The sequence below is a fragment of the Trachinotus anak genome, unplaced genomic scaffold (assembly GCF_046630095.1).
Source record: "Trachinotus anak isolate AG129_WGS33_773 ecotype Australia unplaced genomic scaffold, CSIRO_AGI_Tana_v1 ptg000031l, whole genome shotgun sequence".
Lineage (NCBI taxonomy): Eukaryota > Metazoa > Chordata > Actinopteri > Carangiformes > Carangidae > Trachinotus > Trachinotus anak.
This window is the reverse complement of record NW_027273882.1, coordinates 7,093,789-7,107,424: the sequence shown is the minus strand read 5'-3', so window position 1 is coordinate 7,107,424 and position 13,636 is coordinate 7,093,789. Positions and strand designations below refer to the sequence as shown.

General features: G+C 43.7%; 1 protein-coding gene across 13 annotated transcripts in view; it reads right to left on the bottom strand.

Annotated features, from left to right (window-relative positions):
* Window positions 1-5,509: 5,509 nt before the first annotated feature.
* Window positions 5,510-13,636, bottom strand: part of LOC139612233 (NACHT, LRR and PYD domains-containing protein 3-like) — a 43,373-nt gene continuing 35,246 nt past the window's right edge. For 8 of the 13 annotated variants that reach the window (XM_071467580.1, XM_071467583.1, XM_071467584.1 and 5 more), the window contains 7 exons: window positions 11,785-13,588; window positions 11,505-11,678; window positions 11,237-11,410; window positions 9,480-9,653; window positions 8,522-8,695; window positions 8,334-8,380; window positions 5,510-6,730 (listed from right to left, as the gene is read on the bottom strand). In XM_071467580.1, the coding sequence (XP_071323681.1) occupies window positions 6,201-6,730; window positions 8,334-8,380; window positions 8,522-8,695; window positions 9,480-9,653; window positions 11,237-11,410; window positions 11,505-11,678; window positions 11,785-13,588 (3,077 nt within the window). In that variant the 3' untranslated portion in view covers window positions 5,510-6,200. The remainder of the gene's footprint in view (window positions 6,731-8,333; window positions 8,381-8,521; window positions 8,696-9,479; window positions 9,654-11,236; window positions 11,411-11,504; window positions 11,679-11,784; window positions 13,589-13,636) is intronic. The other 5 variants (XM_071467574.1, XM_071467577.1, XM_071467578.1 and 2 more) reach the window with 1 other exon arrangement.

Below are 13,636 nucleotides of genomic sequence, written 5' to 3'. Positions count from 1 at the left end.
TTCAAATGCAACACTTCAGGAGCAGGAAGTGAGACGTGTGCTTAGGACAGTGAACCCCAGGAAGGCAACCGGACCCAACGGAGTACCCAGCAAGGTGCTCAGAGCGTGTGCGGACCAACTGGCGGGAGTGTTCACCACAATTTTCAACCTGTCCCTGTCTTTGGCCATCGTCCCACCCTGCCTTAAGACCTCCACCATCATCCCCATCCCCAAGAAGACAGCAGTGGACAGCCCCAACGACTACAGGCCTGTTGCACTTACGCCTGTGGTCATGAAGTGCTTCGAGAAACTGGTCTCTCAGCACATCAGGACTTGTCTGCCTCCCACTCTGGACCCCCACCAGTTTGCCTACAGGGCAAACCGATCCACCGAGGACGCTATCACCACAGCGCTCCACACCGCACTGAGTCATCTGGAACACCCGGGCAGCTACGTGAGGATGCTCTTCCTGGACTTCAGCTCTGCTTTCAACCACATCATCCCGGAGATCCTGATCCAGAAACTGTCCCACCTGGGCCTCTCCACCCCCATCTGCTTCTGGATTAAGGACTTCCTGACAAACCGCTCACAGACTGTCAGATTTGGCCCCCACCTGTCCAGCACCATCACACTCAACACCAGCTCTCCACAAGAATGTGTTCTGAGTCCCTTACTGTTCACACTCTACACATCCGACTGCTCCCCGACACACCTCTCAAATACCCTCATAAAGTTTGCGGACGACACAACCGTGGTCGGACTCATCTCAGGGGGGGATGAGTCCAACTACAGAGATGAGGTCAAAAGACTGACTGCATGGTGTTCGGTAAACAACCTCCAACTGAACACCACAAAAACTAAGGAACTCATTTTGGACTTCAGGAAGGGCGGAGAGGACCCGGCCGCACTTTACATCCACGGGGACTGTGTGGAAAGAGTCCACACCATGAGATTCTTGGGTGTACAGATTTCCGACGACCTCTCCTGGACTGCGAACACCTCGGCGGTGGTGAGGAAAGCCCAGCAGCGTCTCCACTTCCTGAGAGTGCTCAGGAGGAACAACCTGGAGGAGAGGCTGCTGGTGACCTTCTACAGAGCCACCATAGAGAGCATCCTGGCGTACTGCATCACAGCGTGGTACGCGGGGTGCTCAGCAGCTGACAGGAGAGCACTACAGAGGGTCGTCTGCACAGCCCAGAAGATCACTGGCTGCTCTCTGCCCAGCCTGGAGGACATTGCCAACTCTCGCTATCTGAGCAGAGCTGGCAACATCATCAAGGACCCCTCCCACCCCTATAACCACCTGTTCGACCTGTTACCGTCGGGCCGAAGGTACAGGTCACACAAAACAAGGACCAACAGACTCAGAGATTGCTTCTTCCCGAGGGCTATCACTGCAGTCAACAAAGACAAAAAGAAATCCGGATGACCGGATGATCACATAATAACTACCAATTACCTGTGCAATAAACTGGGCCTAAAGTGCAATAATCGGGTTTTCATTCATACCACGTGTAAATATCTGTACATATTACTTGCCCTTTTATACCTCCTTTATTTTAATTTTGTGTTCTCTTTAAGTTTCTATTTATTTTATTTAATTACCATTGCTTGCACCAAGGGAGCAGCGCTCAAATTTCGTTGTACTATGTATAATGACAATAAAGGCGATTCTGATTCTGATTCTGATTCTGTTGACTGTTTCTCCTGATTTGTTCATATTCAATAAGTCATGTCCAGTGTGATCCTCCACATCCATGAGTGAAAATTTACATTTTCAAGTTTATGTGATCATTAGAATAAAGTATAGGCTTCTATAACAACTTTAACATTTATAATTTCAGTCTGTTTTTTTTCTGCACCAGATGCTTTGAGGATGAAGCTCTATATTATAATCATGGATTGTGCATTTAAAGGATAACAAAGCAATATTAATGAACACGCAGCTCTCTCCTCTCAGGTTAGAAACCAAAGCGAGAACCTTAAAATGTGTTTGTTCTCTAACAGTGAATGAGGCTCTGATGATGTGAGGTCATAAAATGTTAAATGTAATTTCTTACACCTTGATGGGTGTGTCAAGTCTGGAACTTTATATCCAATTTAAAATCTGGATGAGACCTGTTAGGTTATGACATTTACAAGCAGGTCTACACTTGGAGTATGTTTTTTGCTGTATTAGGTCATTATTTGCACTCAACAGCTCTTATGTGGGGGGTTTAATTAAAAAGAGATGCAGTTCCTGCATTCAGCATTTTAATTTATCACTGAGGACATTTAATGGATTTTCTAATTAACTACAGTCAGTGTCCCTCATATTGTCTGTGGAGTATCCTGATCTGAGGATTCTCTGTGATTCCTAGCTTTAGCTTTTGTGTCACTTGAAGCTGATGTTTTTTCTTGACCTTGTGTTTTCTGGTTTCTAATTCACTGTCTGTCCATGAGACAGACCGGTAAAACTCGTCAGGACACCGGCTGTCTCCGCCCAGACTCGGCAATCTCTGCCAGAGTTATATGAATAACAATATAAGAACATTAAACTGGGGAACAAACACCTGTAACTGTGGAAGTGGTTGAGCATGAAGGGGTGTGGAAGAATCAGAGCAGAGGAGAGCGACACTGTTTTGTACACTGCCCTCATGTGTTAAATGGGTGGAAAACCCGCGCTTTCAGATTTAAATATAGACGCCAAAAAATAAATCAAACATAAGCTTGCCCATTATATTAAAGAGCTTTTAATATAAATAAATAGGCAAGTAAATATTCTCTCAACTGATCCTGGTGGTTGGCTTCTGGTTCTTGTTTGAAACTTCCTGCAGATCAGATTTACTATCTTTAGCAAGTCACTTTCATTTATACTGAACGTGTAAAAACAACAGCAGTCCACCCAAAGTGCTTTACAATGCCATCAAAGTCACTGCAGTTAGGGTAAGATATCATACTAAAGTGTCGCCAGCCCTTATAAAATTAATGGGTAACCACAGCAAGGTTGCTCTAACTATTGATGATTGGGCTGGATGTGCTCCAGGTTCCATGGTATGTTACTGACACTGATGTGCAGTTTTGTAGTCTGGTTGATACTTTGAGGTTCAGCTTCATGCAGGCGTTGAGGCTTCCATCCGTTACACGTGACCGCAGGTTGGTCCTGATGTTTTCCAGGTGTGAGAGTGACTGCTCACCTGCACACAGAGCCACACACTGTCCATCCTGCAACACTCACACACTGCAGCGTGTGCTGTGACAGGTTTGGACAATCAGCTGCTCTTCGGGCTGAAGTTTTTTCATGTCCGTCCTCTGGTGTCTCTGGCCAGCTCTGCTTTCTGTCGTGCAAGTCTTTCCAAATCTTCATTCAGTGATTTGAACTTATTCACCACATGTCTGAGGCCTTCAGGTCGGCAACTTCTAGCTCCAAATCTGTGACGGAGACACCAGGATGCAGCTCAGGTCGGCTCTGTCCACTGCACGCTGGTGTGGATGAGTGATGGACTCGCTGTGAATGACTGCAGGAGATGAGATGTGAAGCCAGCTGGCTGCTGGAGAGCAACATGCTGAGCGGGTCACTGGCTGTGATGCATCTTTAAATCCCCTCAGTTCCTCAAAGTGAAGTAAACGACCTGTTTCAATGTCCACGATGAAGAGTTCCAGCTTGTTTCCAAACGCAAACACTGCTTGTTGAAGGGATCAGACTGGATTTCCAACGCCTTCATTTCCACACTGAGCTGCTTCAGTCTCACTGAACTGGGATCAGTGGCTGAGGTCTGTTGACTCGTCCAAAGCAGGGAAACAATGGCGCTGCATTTATGTCCTTTACTTGTTTCCTCCACTTGATTCGCCTTCATGATGGATGGTGAGCAGCTCTTGCTGACAGAGGCAGGTCTGTTATTCCTTTGATGATCTTGTCTTTATCCGAAAAGGCCTCAAAAAGTTGGCTCCCGCGTCAGCCAATAAAAATCGAGGCCCCTCCTGTGACCCCGCAGCACAGCTGGGATTGGCTGAGCCCCCTGCAACCCGGAACAGGCGCGGTAGAAAACGGATGGATGGATGAAAATGCATGAGAATGTTTTTATATTTTGAAGGTTATTTTTAATATAATGATTCATGACTGATCGTGTTGAGCAGCGTGAGCTCAGATTGATCTGAGAGCCACATGCAGTCATCAAGAGCCACAGGTTCCCGACCCCTGTCCACAGCAGCACCATAGCTCCACCTGCTGGCTGAAAGGTTTCTGACCTCGACCTTTAACTAAATAATGGGGGGGGGGGGGCTGTTTCAACAAAACTGAAAATGCAGCCGTTTTACAACCTGTTCCAAGGACAGCAGGTGGAGAGACAGGGAAGGACAGGGTCTGGAGACTGATGAGAAACTGTGGGAACAGAGTTTGTGAATCTCAAGCAGACAGAGAGACAGAGCTGTCTCATGTCTGTCTTAAACCTGACATGACTTATTTCTGTCCTCTCTCCAGGTAAAGAAGGAAACCTGATCCCTGAAAACCCACAGACCGACACAGCCGTCCACTGTCCTGCTCAAAATACTGTCAGTGGCTGCTGCAGCTGCGGAGACAAGATGAATTTACTGTCTCAACACAGTTTTCAGATCAAAAAGCTGCCCACAGTTGTTCCGCCTCTGGTTTAAAATCTCCCTCATGATCAGAGAAGCAGCTGCTTTCAAACTCCCAACAACAGGACTAACAAAAAAATAAAAGAAAATCCAAATCATGGGACGCTGCACTCTCAAATCCATAAGGGGCCTCAAGCAGAACAGGAGGATTCATTCAGATTTTTATCCTCTGCAGGTTGTTTTCATCCATCTGTGGCGTGAGGATCCTCAGTCCATGGTTTAATGTTGATGTTCAGTATTTTTGGTAAACGGCCATCAAACTGAAAAACTGACAATCCTTGAATCAACAATCAAAACTAATTAAAACCTGTTTGATGACCTAATAACAATGAAAGAATTAGAAAACAGGACAATAAATCTGAAACCTGTCAAAGCCTGTGGAGCTGACAGCATCAGGACAGACACTGAGCTGAGACAGATCCTGCTTCAGTGGTTCAGTCTCGTTCTTCAGCCAGGTTGTTTTCCTCACATCTGGAGCCCATAAGAGTGGACATCAATCAGAAGACAATTTGACAAAACAGACACTGTGATGGCCCCTGGGGGTCCTCTTGGGGTTTGGGATCCTTTTACTAATCTGCCTCTCTTTGTCTGCAGGTAGCTTATTGGTACATCTGGAACAGCTGTGGTGTCCAGGGTTTAGTCCTTCACCTGACAGCACCTGCACTCACTCATGCAAACCACTCACTGCTGATTTCCAACACCTCACACTAGATTTAATTTGCTTGAATAAAAATGTTCTAATTAATTCTAACCATGGTGAGTCTGGCTTTTGTTGAGGCCACTGAGCCAGGGTCAGAACACCAGTGAGGATTTGTACAAAGTGTAATAAAAGCATTCACCTTTCATGTTGGTGAAGATTGTGGTCTTCTCAGTCAGTCAGGACAGAATTATGAACAGAATTAGAAATATTGAGACGTACAGTTTGATGTCAGATATATTTATTTCATTTCCACTTCTTCTAAAACATTTGTACTGATAAATCCTTTCTACAAACCAGAAGAGTTTTAATCCCAACCTGGATTATTAAATCCTGAATTTACAAACTGAACATCAAAACATTTTGACTCCAATAATCAATCAATTAAAAACACAAATGTTTCCTGTGCATTCAGTGTGTGAGCAGTGACGTCCATTTACACACTGATCTGAGCGCAGTATAAACACAGAATGATGCAGCTTTTTAACAAATGTGCTGTTTCACAAACACATGATGTTTGTCAAACTGGTTTTAATGGGAAACATGCAGAGAGTGAAGAACCACCAGTGTGCTGCAGCTGGTAACTGTGGCCCTTCTTTTTCTGTGGACAGTTCATGTACAGTTGTACATGTTGAACAGAGCTGGATGCTGCTCATTGGATCCTGACAGTAACAACAGCAGAGTGAACGGAGACAAAAATAATCATCAGACAGAACGAAAATCATTTGACAAAAGAGTTAAAATGTTGATGATCAAAGTGATGAAATCAGACAGATGAATGTTTAGTGTCTGAGTCTGAGACAGATCTGCTTCACAGTGCAGAGTGTGTGATGGTGAACAGAGTCAACTTTGATTTCAGCAGCTGAGCTGCAGTCAGCAGAGTTTCTGTCCACAGGAGAGACTCTCACACCTACAGACCACACAGAGACACTGAGGAACCAGGTAAGATCCTGAACCCAGGATACAGAGGTTGAGTGAATGTGGTGTTGAAGGTGTGGAGGTGGATCAGTGAGTCAGAGGAGACTCTGTAGAAGGACAGAGAGCCAGCAGGACAGTCCACATACACTGCTACTCTGTGAGAGACAGAGGAGGAGGAGATGGATGTTTCTCTGTTATTGTGACAGACAGAGTAACCATCATAATCAGAGCAGATCAGACTCCAGGACTGATCATTTCTTCCAAACACACAGTCTTTACTGTTTCCTTTCCCTCTGATCCCTCTGTAACTCACTGATATACGAACCACTCCTCTCCACTCGACCTCCCAGTAACAGCGACCAGTCAGACCATTTCTACACAGCAGCTGAGGCCAAGGGTCAAATCTGTCTGGATGATCAGGATATGACTGATCCTCTCTCACACGTGTCACCTTCCTGTTGTTGTCAGACAGTTTGAGTTTTCTGTTTACTGTGTTTGTGTCCAGTTCCAGTTCACAGGCATCTGATGGAGAGAACAAGACACAACACAGCTGCAGTTTATCATCTGTTGATTTATCAACAACTTTACTGACAATTACTGAAAGTGAATCATTCAAACTTACATTTCATATTCAACTGTGAATAATGTTTGATTACATTTAAATGAAAATCCAACAATCCAGTTCTAACAACATCAACAGTTACTGAACATGAGTCAAGATGTCAGCAATGTTCTGCTTTTTTTCTGCTCTGGACCCGAGGATGACGACTGATGGATCCACATCAATAAACACATGTAGTGAATAAAGTCTCACTAATAAAACTGGCTCATCATCTTCCACTGCAGCACAAAGAAGCTCTGAACCATCTGCTTTCTAAAACTGTCATCAGCTCCACCAAAGAGCTCACATTCAGCACAAAGTTCACACCTCTGACATCAAATCTCAAACTGTCGTCTGCTACAACAAAGTTTCACAACAGTCTGGATGTTTTGGTCCAAAAGCTGCAAAAAGCTGAACTCAGTGTTAATGAAGATCCAGTCTGAGGACTGTGGGTCCACCAACTGGCTTTAAGCTGGTTTTCACTGACCAGGGGCCAGATATGTGCACAAAGACAGAAATATGCAAACACATTGTTTTCTTCAGGATTATGAAGCTGTGAGTTCACATGGTTCTGTTTTATGAATCTCAGTCACTGTGGAAGTGGACGCACATACAGGAGCCTCATTTCCACTCCCACAGTGAGACAGAAATGGATGTAGACACACCCTGAATCATGTGTTTGTGTATCAGTACATGTGTCTGCTTCAGCAGTCTGTAGATCTGTCAGTGAAAAGAGCAGCAAAAGAACAGAAGCAAGTGAAATTAACAACAACATCAACGAACAATGTTTTATTATTAAGATTCAGTCTCTCAGCCTATTTCCCATTTCCACCTCATGACCTGCAGCTGCTCTAGAAAACCATGTGTGCACTGGTCTGAGGTCTGTGTGACGTGCACACATTGTGTTTATAGAAACACCAGTTTATGTGTGAAAAATGGAGCAGGTCTGGTTTTTGTGCAGATGTATCGAACATCTGTCCCCAGGTCTGTCATTCAGGGAGGAAGTAGAAGATAAATCCACCTCAGCTCATTTTACTCAACTTTTCAACATCAGTATGACATTAATTATGACCTGTTGTGTTCCCTGACCTGTAGGTTTTTGAACAATGATTTATTAAAAACATCCAGGAAGAAAACTTAAGGATTTCTGAACAAAACTTATATCAGACAAACATGTGAAGTTCGAGCTTAGGAGCAGCACCTGAAGGCAACAAAAGTCTTCTGTAAATTCACTGACAAAAAACTAAAAACCAAAAGAAACAAAGTTAGCTTTCTGTTGGCTCCACTGCTAATGAAATGTATTGATTAGTTTTGTTGGATCACTGTGCTCAGTTTGTTGTGTTTGTGGATTTTAAATTGATTGAATGAATTCTAACATCTTTCCAGCCTCACTGACAAAAACAGAAACTGAATCCTGAATGAAACTCTGGAGAAATTCATCTTTGTACTTCAGTCAAGAAAATGTAAAAATCTAGTGCAACATGTGCAGCTGTGAATCATGAATCAAAGTTAAAACACACTCACACTTCCTCACACCAGGTCTCAGTCTCTGTGGTCCACCATGGTCCACCCTGGAGGAAGAAACAAAGTCAGGATCAACTTCATCCATCTTCACTCATATCCACCATGAAACATGAAGCAGGGTTCCTGAGTTAGTCAGAGAGACAGAGAAACAGTGTGAGAGCTGCTGTTGTCTGTCCATCTGTCCATACCTGAGAGTGTCCAGTCTCCAGTGTGGATCCTCCAGTCCAGCAGTCAGCAGCTTCACTCCTGAGTCTCCTGGATGATTGAAGCTCAGGTCCAGTTCTCTCAGATGGGAGGGGTTGGAGCTCAGAGCTGAGGCCAGAGAAGCACAGCCTTCCTCTGTGACCAGACAGCCTGACAGACTGAACACACACACACGCACACAAAGACACACACGCGCACACACACACGATTTATGCCTCCATAACATAAATAAGTATTACAAGAATACACACAAACAGAGACTTACTGCAAAGTCTAAAATTTTCACATTAGTCCAGTTTAAATCAGCATCAGATGCTCACAGCTGTAACAAGACTCTAACTGTCACTGACACTAATGAAGCATCATGTTGGTTCAGACACAGCACTGAAGGTGTGTATTGTACTGGTTGATTGGAATCAGCTGTTTCTAGTATTCTTCACAACCATTGGTTCATTCACAGCTCTGTGGTCAGTTACATCCAATCATATTCATTCAGGTGTACAGTGAGAGGGTTGAATCTATGTGACTCAGTGTTGTTGAGAGTTAGACTCTGACTGTCGTCTGTGATGATGCTCCAAACATCAGGTCTGGGTATCAGGTTTTCTTGGAGTTGGAGTTTTTACTGAATTCAAAGTGTTGATACTTTAAATGTTACTGCAGGAAATTTTCAAGGGAGGTGGTGAGGGGGAGGGCTTAAAGAAAACATGTTATATGAGGATGACAATGTTGTGTGAAAGGAAATGCAAATTGGGCATATAGGCTTCACTGTACACTAGTAGAACAACATCATGATGTTTACACTGCTCCACTGGACCCTAATGTCCAAACCAACAACACTTTCCTTTTATTTTCTATTCATGCAGCTTTTTATACTGGTAAAAGTCAGTTCAGTTCAAAATCATAAAAATTATACAAAGCCTTGACAAAAAGATGAATCCTGACCTGAGTCCTTCAAGTCTGCACTGTGGACTCTCCAGTCCAGCAGACAGCAGCTTCACTCCTGAATCCTTCAAGTTGTTGTTACTCAGGTCCAGTTCTGTCAGATGAGAGGACTGAGATCTGAGGACTGAGGACAGATCTTCACAGCTTCTCTCTGAGAGGTTACAGCCACTCAGTCTGAAGAGGAATTCCAGAAGAAAAAATTAAGTGAAATGAAAAATTGAATGACACATTATCACATACTCAATATTAGGAGTGGGCATTAGTATCTGAAGTTCTATGTGTTGTGTGAATTTATGGTATGTTTAGCTAGGAGTCCCCTGGTCAAAAAGATTTAAGGGCCTTAGACAGAAGGCTCTAGGATAAAAAGATTTAAGGGCCTTAGCTAAGAGGTTTTAGGTCAGAAGGTCTAGGTGCCATTGCCATGAAGCCCTTTTTCTGTATTTACAGGAACCATATGTTTTACCTTAGGTTCATGAAAACAACCAACCTATATAGACAGGGAGTTAGAGCAGTTATTCAGAGGAGATTCACATTGGCTTCGACTCCTCTCTCAGGCAATCGCGAGTGCTTGATTTGATGCTGGACTTCTTTGTAATAAACCTTTTTATATACAAGCAAGACAGTGTCAGCGGAGTTTCCTTCATCATCTTCACATCATAGCTGTTTAAGAAACAACAAGGCGAACTGACGATCTTATATTGTGAGCGATTTTACTTATAATTTACTCTTCAAATGAGTCGTCCAGATCGTCTCATGAAGAAGGTGCCATATTTAGAAGTTCAATCACTGCAAACCAGCCCACTTTTAACTATTAAACAGCTCAACCATGATGGCAACAGCAGTCCTTGTTCTGCTTTACAGCCTCAGAGATCTTGGCCTAGCGACACATAACAGTTCCCCACTGGAGCAGAACAAGAACAAGAACCACTGTCACCAGCTGCAGCCTGAGACAGTGGAGTTACATCTGTGGGAGGAGACACCTGCCTGCAGTTACTACAATGTCAGACAGGACGAGCTGGAGCGGTGACTGAACTTTCTGATTAATAAATAAATAGCAGAGCTGTCTAAACAAAAACTGATGGAGGTACATTTGTTTCAGTATTATTTATGTTCACAGATAAACAATCCGTGTGTAAATGTGTCATCTGTAAATGATAAAACACTGTGTGAGTCACATGAGATCCACAAATGCTTTTTCACTTCACAAAGAGAAAATTGATTCACAAATGCCTGTTTGAAAGTTGTAAATGTTAGGAAGATATTCACAAATGCTTCTGATTTATTTGTAAAATAATTAAATGTATTTATAGTTTGTTTTATTGGTGAAATTTGTGTATTTGCAGATCTATTTGATACTTGCAAAATGTTTTTGTAAGTTTAAAATATACTTTTTGCATTTACACATTTACACATGGATTGCTGATCTATTCACACAAATAATACTGAAACAAATCAACCTCCATAAATACTGCATGACTTGAAAGTCACAGCAGCAAAAAGATACATATCAACTTCCGTTGATGACTTTCACAACAAAACCAAAGCAGTAACAGGATGCAGAAAGTAAATCACATCGTGGTTTGCAATTCTTCTCAGAAACATTGTCATGATGTTTTAGCCAGATCGCCCAGACCTACTCTAAATTCTGAAAGCTCTTTGATTGTTAAATGCCAAACAGCTGAACACTAATCTGAGTCCTTTAAATCTGCAAGATCAAAAAAATTATACAAAGCCTTGACAAAAAGATGAATCCTGACCTGAGTCCTTCAAGTCTGCACTGTGGACTCTCCAGTCCAGCAGACAACAGCTTCACTCCTGAATCCTGCAGGTTGTTGTTACTCAGGTCCAGCTCTGTCAGACGAGAGGACTGAGAGCTGAGGACTGAGGACAGAGCTTCACAGCTTCTCTCTGAGAGGTTACAGCCACTCAGTCTGAAGAGGAATTCCAGAAAAAAACATTCATATTGTCAGTATTTTAAGAAAATAAGAGGTCAGAGTCATAAATACAAAACAGCTGAACGTTAACCTGAGACATTCCAGTTCACAATGTGGACTCTCCAGTTGAGCAGACAAAAGCTTCACTCCTGAATCCTTCAGGTTGTTGTTACTCAGGTCCAGCTCTCTCAGACGAGAGGACTGAGAGCTGAGGACTGAGGACAGAGCTTCACAGCTTCTCTCTGAGAGGTTACAGCCACTCAGTCTGAAGAGGAATCAGCAAAACGAAAGAAATCAGTTACAAAAATGTGAGTTTTGTCTTGACTAAAGAAAAATATACAGTTTATCTAGATGGATATATGATCACATACAGAACTTTGTTGGAGGCTTTGACCACTGGCAGCAGCCTCAGAAGAGCCTCCTCTGAAGCAGAATATTTCTTCAGGTCAAACACGTCCAGATCTTTTTCTGATGACAGTAAGATGAAGACCAGAGCTGACCATTGAGCAGGAGACAGTTCATCTGTGGAGAGACGTCCTGATCTCAGGGACTGTTGGATCTCCTCCACTAGAGAACGATCATTCAGTTCATTCAGACAGTGAAACAGATTGATGCTTTTCTCTGGAGACAGATTCTCACTGATCTTCTCCTTGATGTACTTGACTGTTTTCTGATTGGTCTGTGAGCTACTTCCTGTCTTTGACAGCAGGCCTCGTAGGAGAATCTGATTGGTCTCCAGTGAAAGACCCAGGAGGAAGCGGAGGAACAAGTCCAGGTGTCCATGTGGACTCTGTAAGGCCTTGTCCACAGCACTTTGGTAGAAAAGTGCTGGTTCAGGTTTGTCTCTAAACTGTTTTAACCTCTGAGATGTTGTTTGTTCTTCTGACAGCAGATTGACTCCAGAGTTGATGAAGGTCCGATGGACATGAAGAGCAGCCAGAAACTCCTGAACACTCAGATGGACGAAGCAGAACACCTTGTCCTGGTACAGGCCTCTCTCCTCTTTAAAGATCTGTGTGAACACTCCTGAGTACACTGAGGCTGCTCTGATATCGATGCCACACTCTGTCAGGTCTGATTCATAGAAGATCAGGTTTCCTTTCTGCAGCTGCTCAATAGCCAGTTTTCCCAGAGACTTAATCATCCTCCTGTTCTTTTTATTCCAGTGTGGATCTGTCTCAGCTCCTCCATCATACTTGATGTTCTTCAGTTTGGACTGAACCACCAGGAAGTGGATGTACATCTCAGTCAGGGTCTTGGGCAGCTCTCCTCCCTCTCTGGTCTTCAACACATCCTCCAGAACTGTAGCAGTGATCCAGCAGAAGACTGGGATGTGGCACATGATGTGGAGGCTTTGTGATGTCTTGATGTGGGAGATGATCCTGCTGGCCTGCTCCTCATCTCTGAACCTCTTCCTGAAGTACTCCTCCTTCTGTGGGTCAGTGAACCCTCTGACCTCTGTCACCATGTCAACACACCCAGGAGGGATCTGATTGGCTGCTGCAGGTCGTGTGGTTATCCAGAGGCGAGCAGAGGGAAGTAGTTTCCCCCTGATGAGGTTTGTCAGCAGCACATCCACTGAGGTGGACTCTGTAACATCAGTCAGGATCTCAGTGTTGTGGAAGTCCAGAGGAAGTCGACACTCATCCAGACCGTCAAAGATGAACACAACCTGGAACTGATCAAACCTGCAGATTCCTGCTTCTTTGGTTTCAGTGAAGAAGTGATGAACAAGTTCCACCAAGCTGAACTTTTTCTCTTCCAGCACATTCAGCTCTCTGAAAGTGAAAGGAAATGTGAAGTGTATGTCCTGGTTGGCTTTGTCTTCAGCCCAGTCCACAGTGAACTTCTGTGTTGAGACTGTTTTCCCAATGCCAGCAACTCCCTTTGTCATCACTGTTCTGATTGGTCCATCTCTTCCAGGTGAGGCTTTAAAGATGTCTTCTTGTCTGATGGTTGTTTCTGGTCTGTCTGGTTTCCTGGAAGCTGTTTCAATCTGTCTGACCTCATGTTCATCATTGACCTCTCCAGTCCCTCCCTCTGTGATGTAGAGCTCTGTGTAGATCTGATTCAGAAGGGTTGGGTTTCCTGCTTTAGTGATCCCCTCAAACACACACTGGAACTTTTTCTTCAGGTTAGATTTGAGTTTATGTCGACAGCCTGCAGCTCTAGTTCCTGAATAAACAAATGACAGATGAAATCAGTCATTGAATATCGATACTA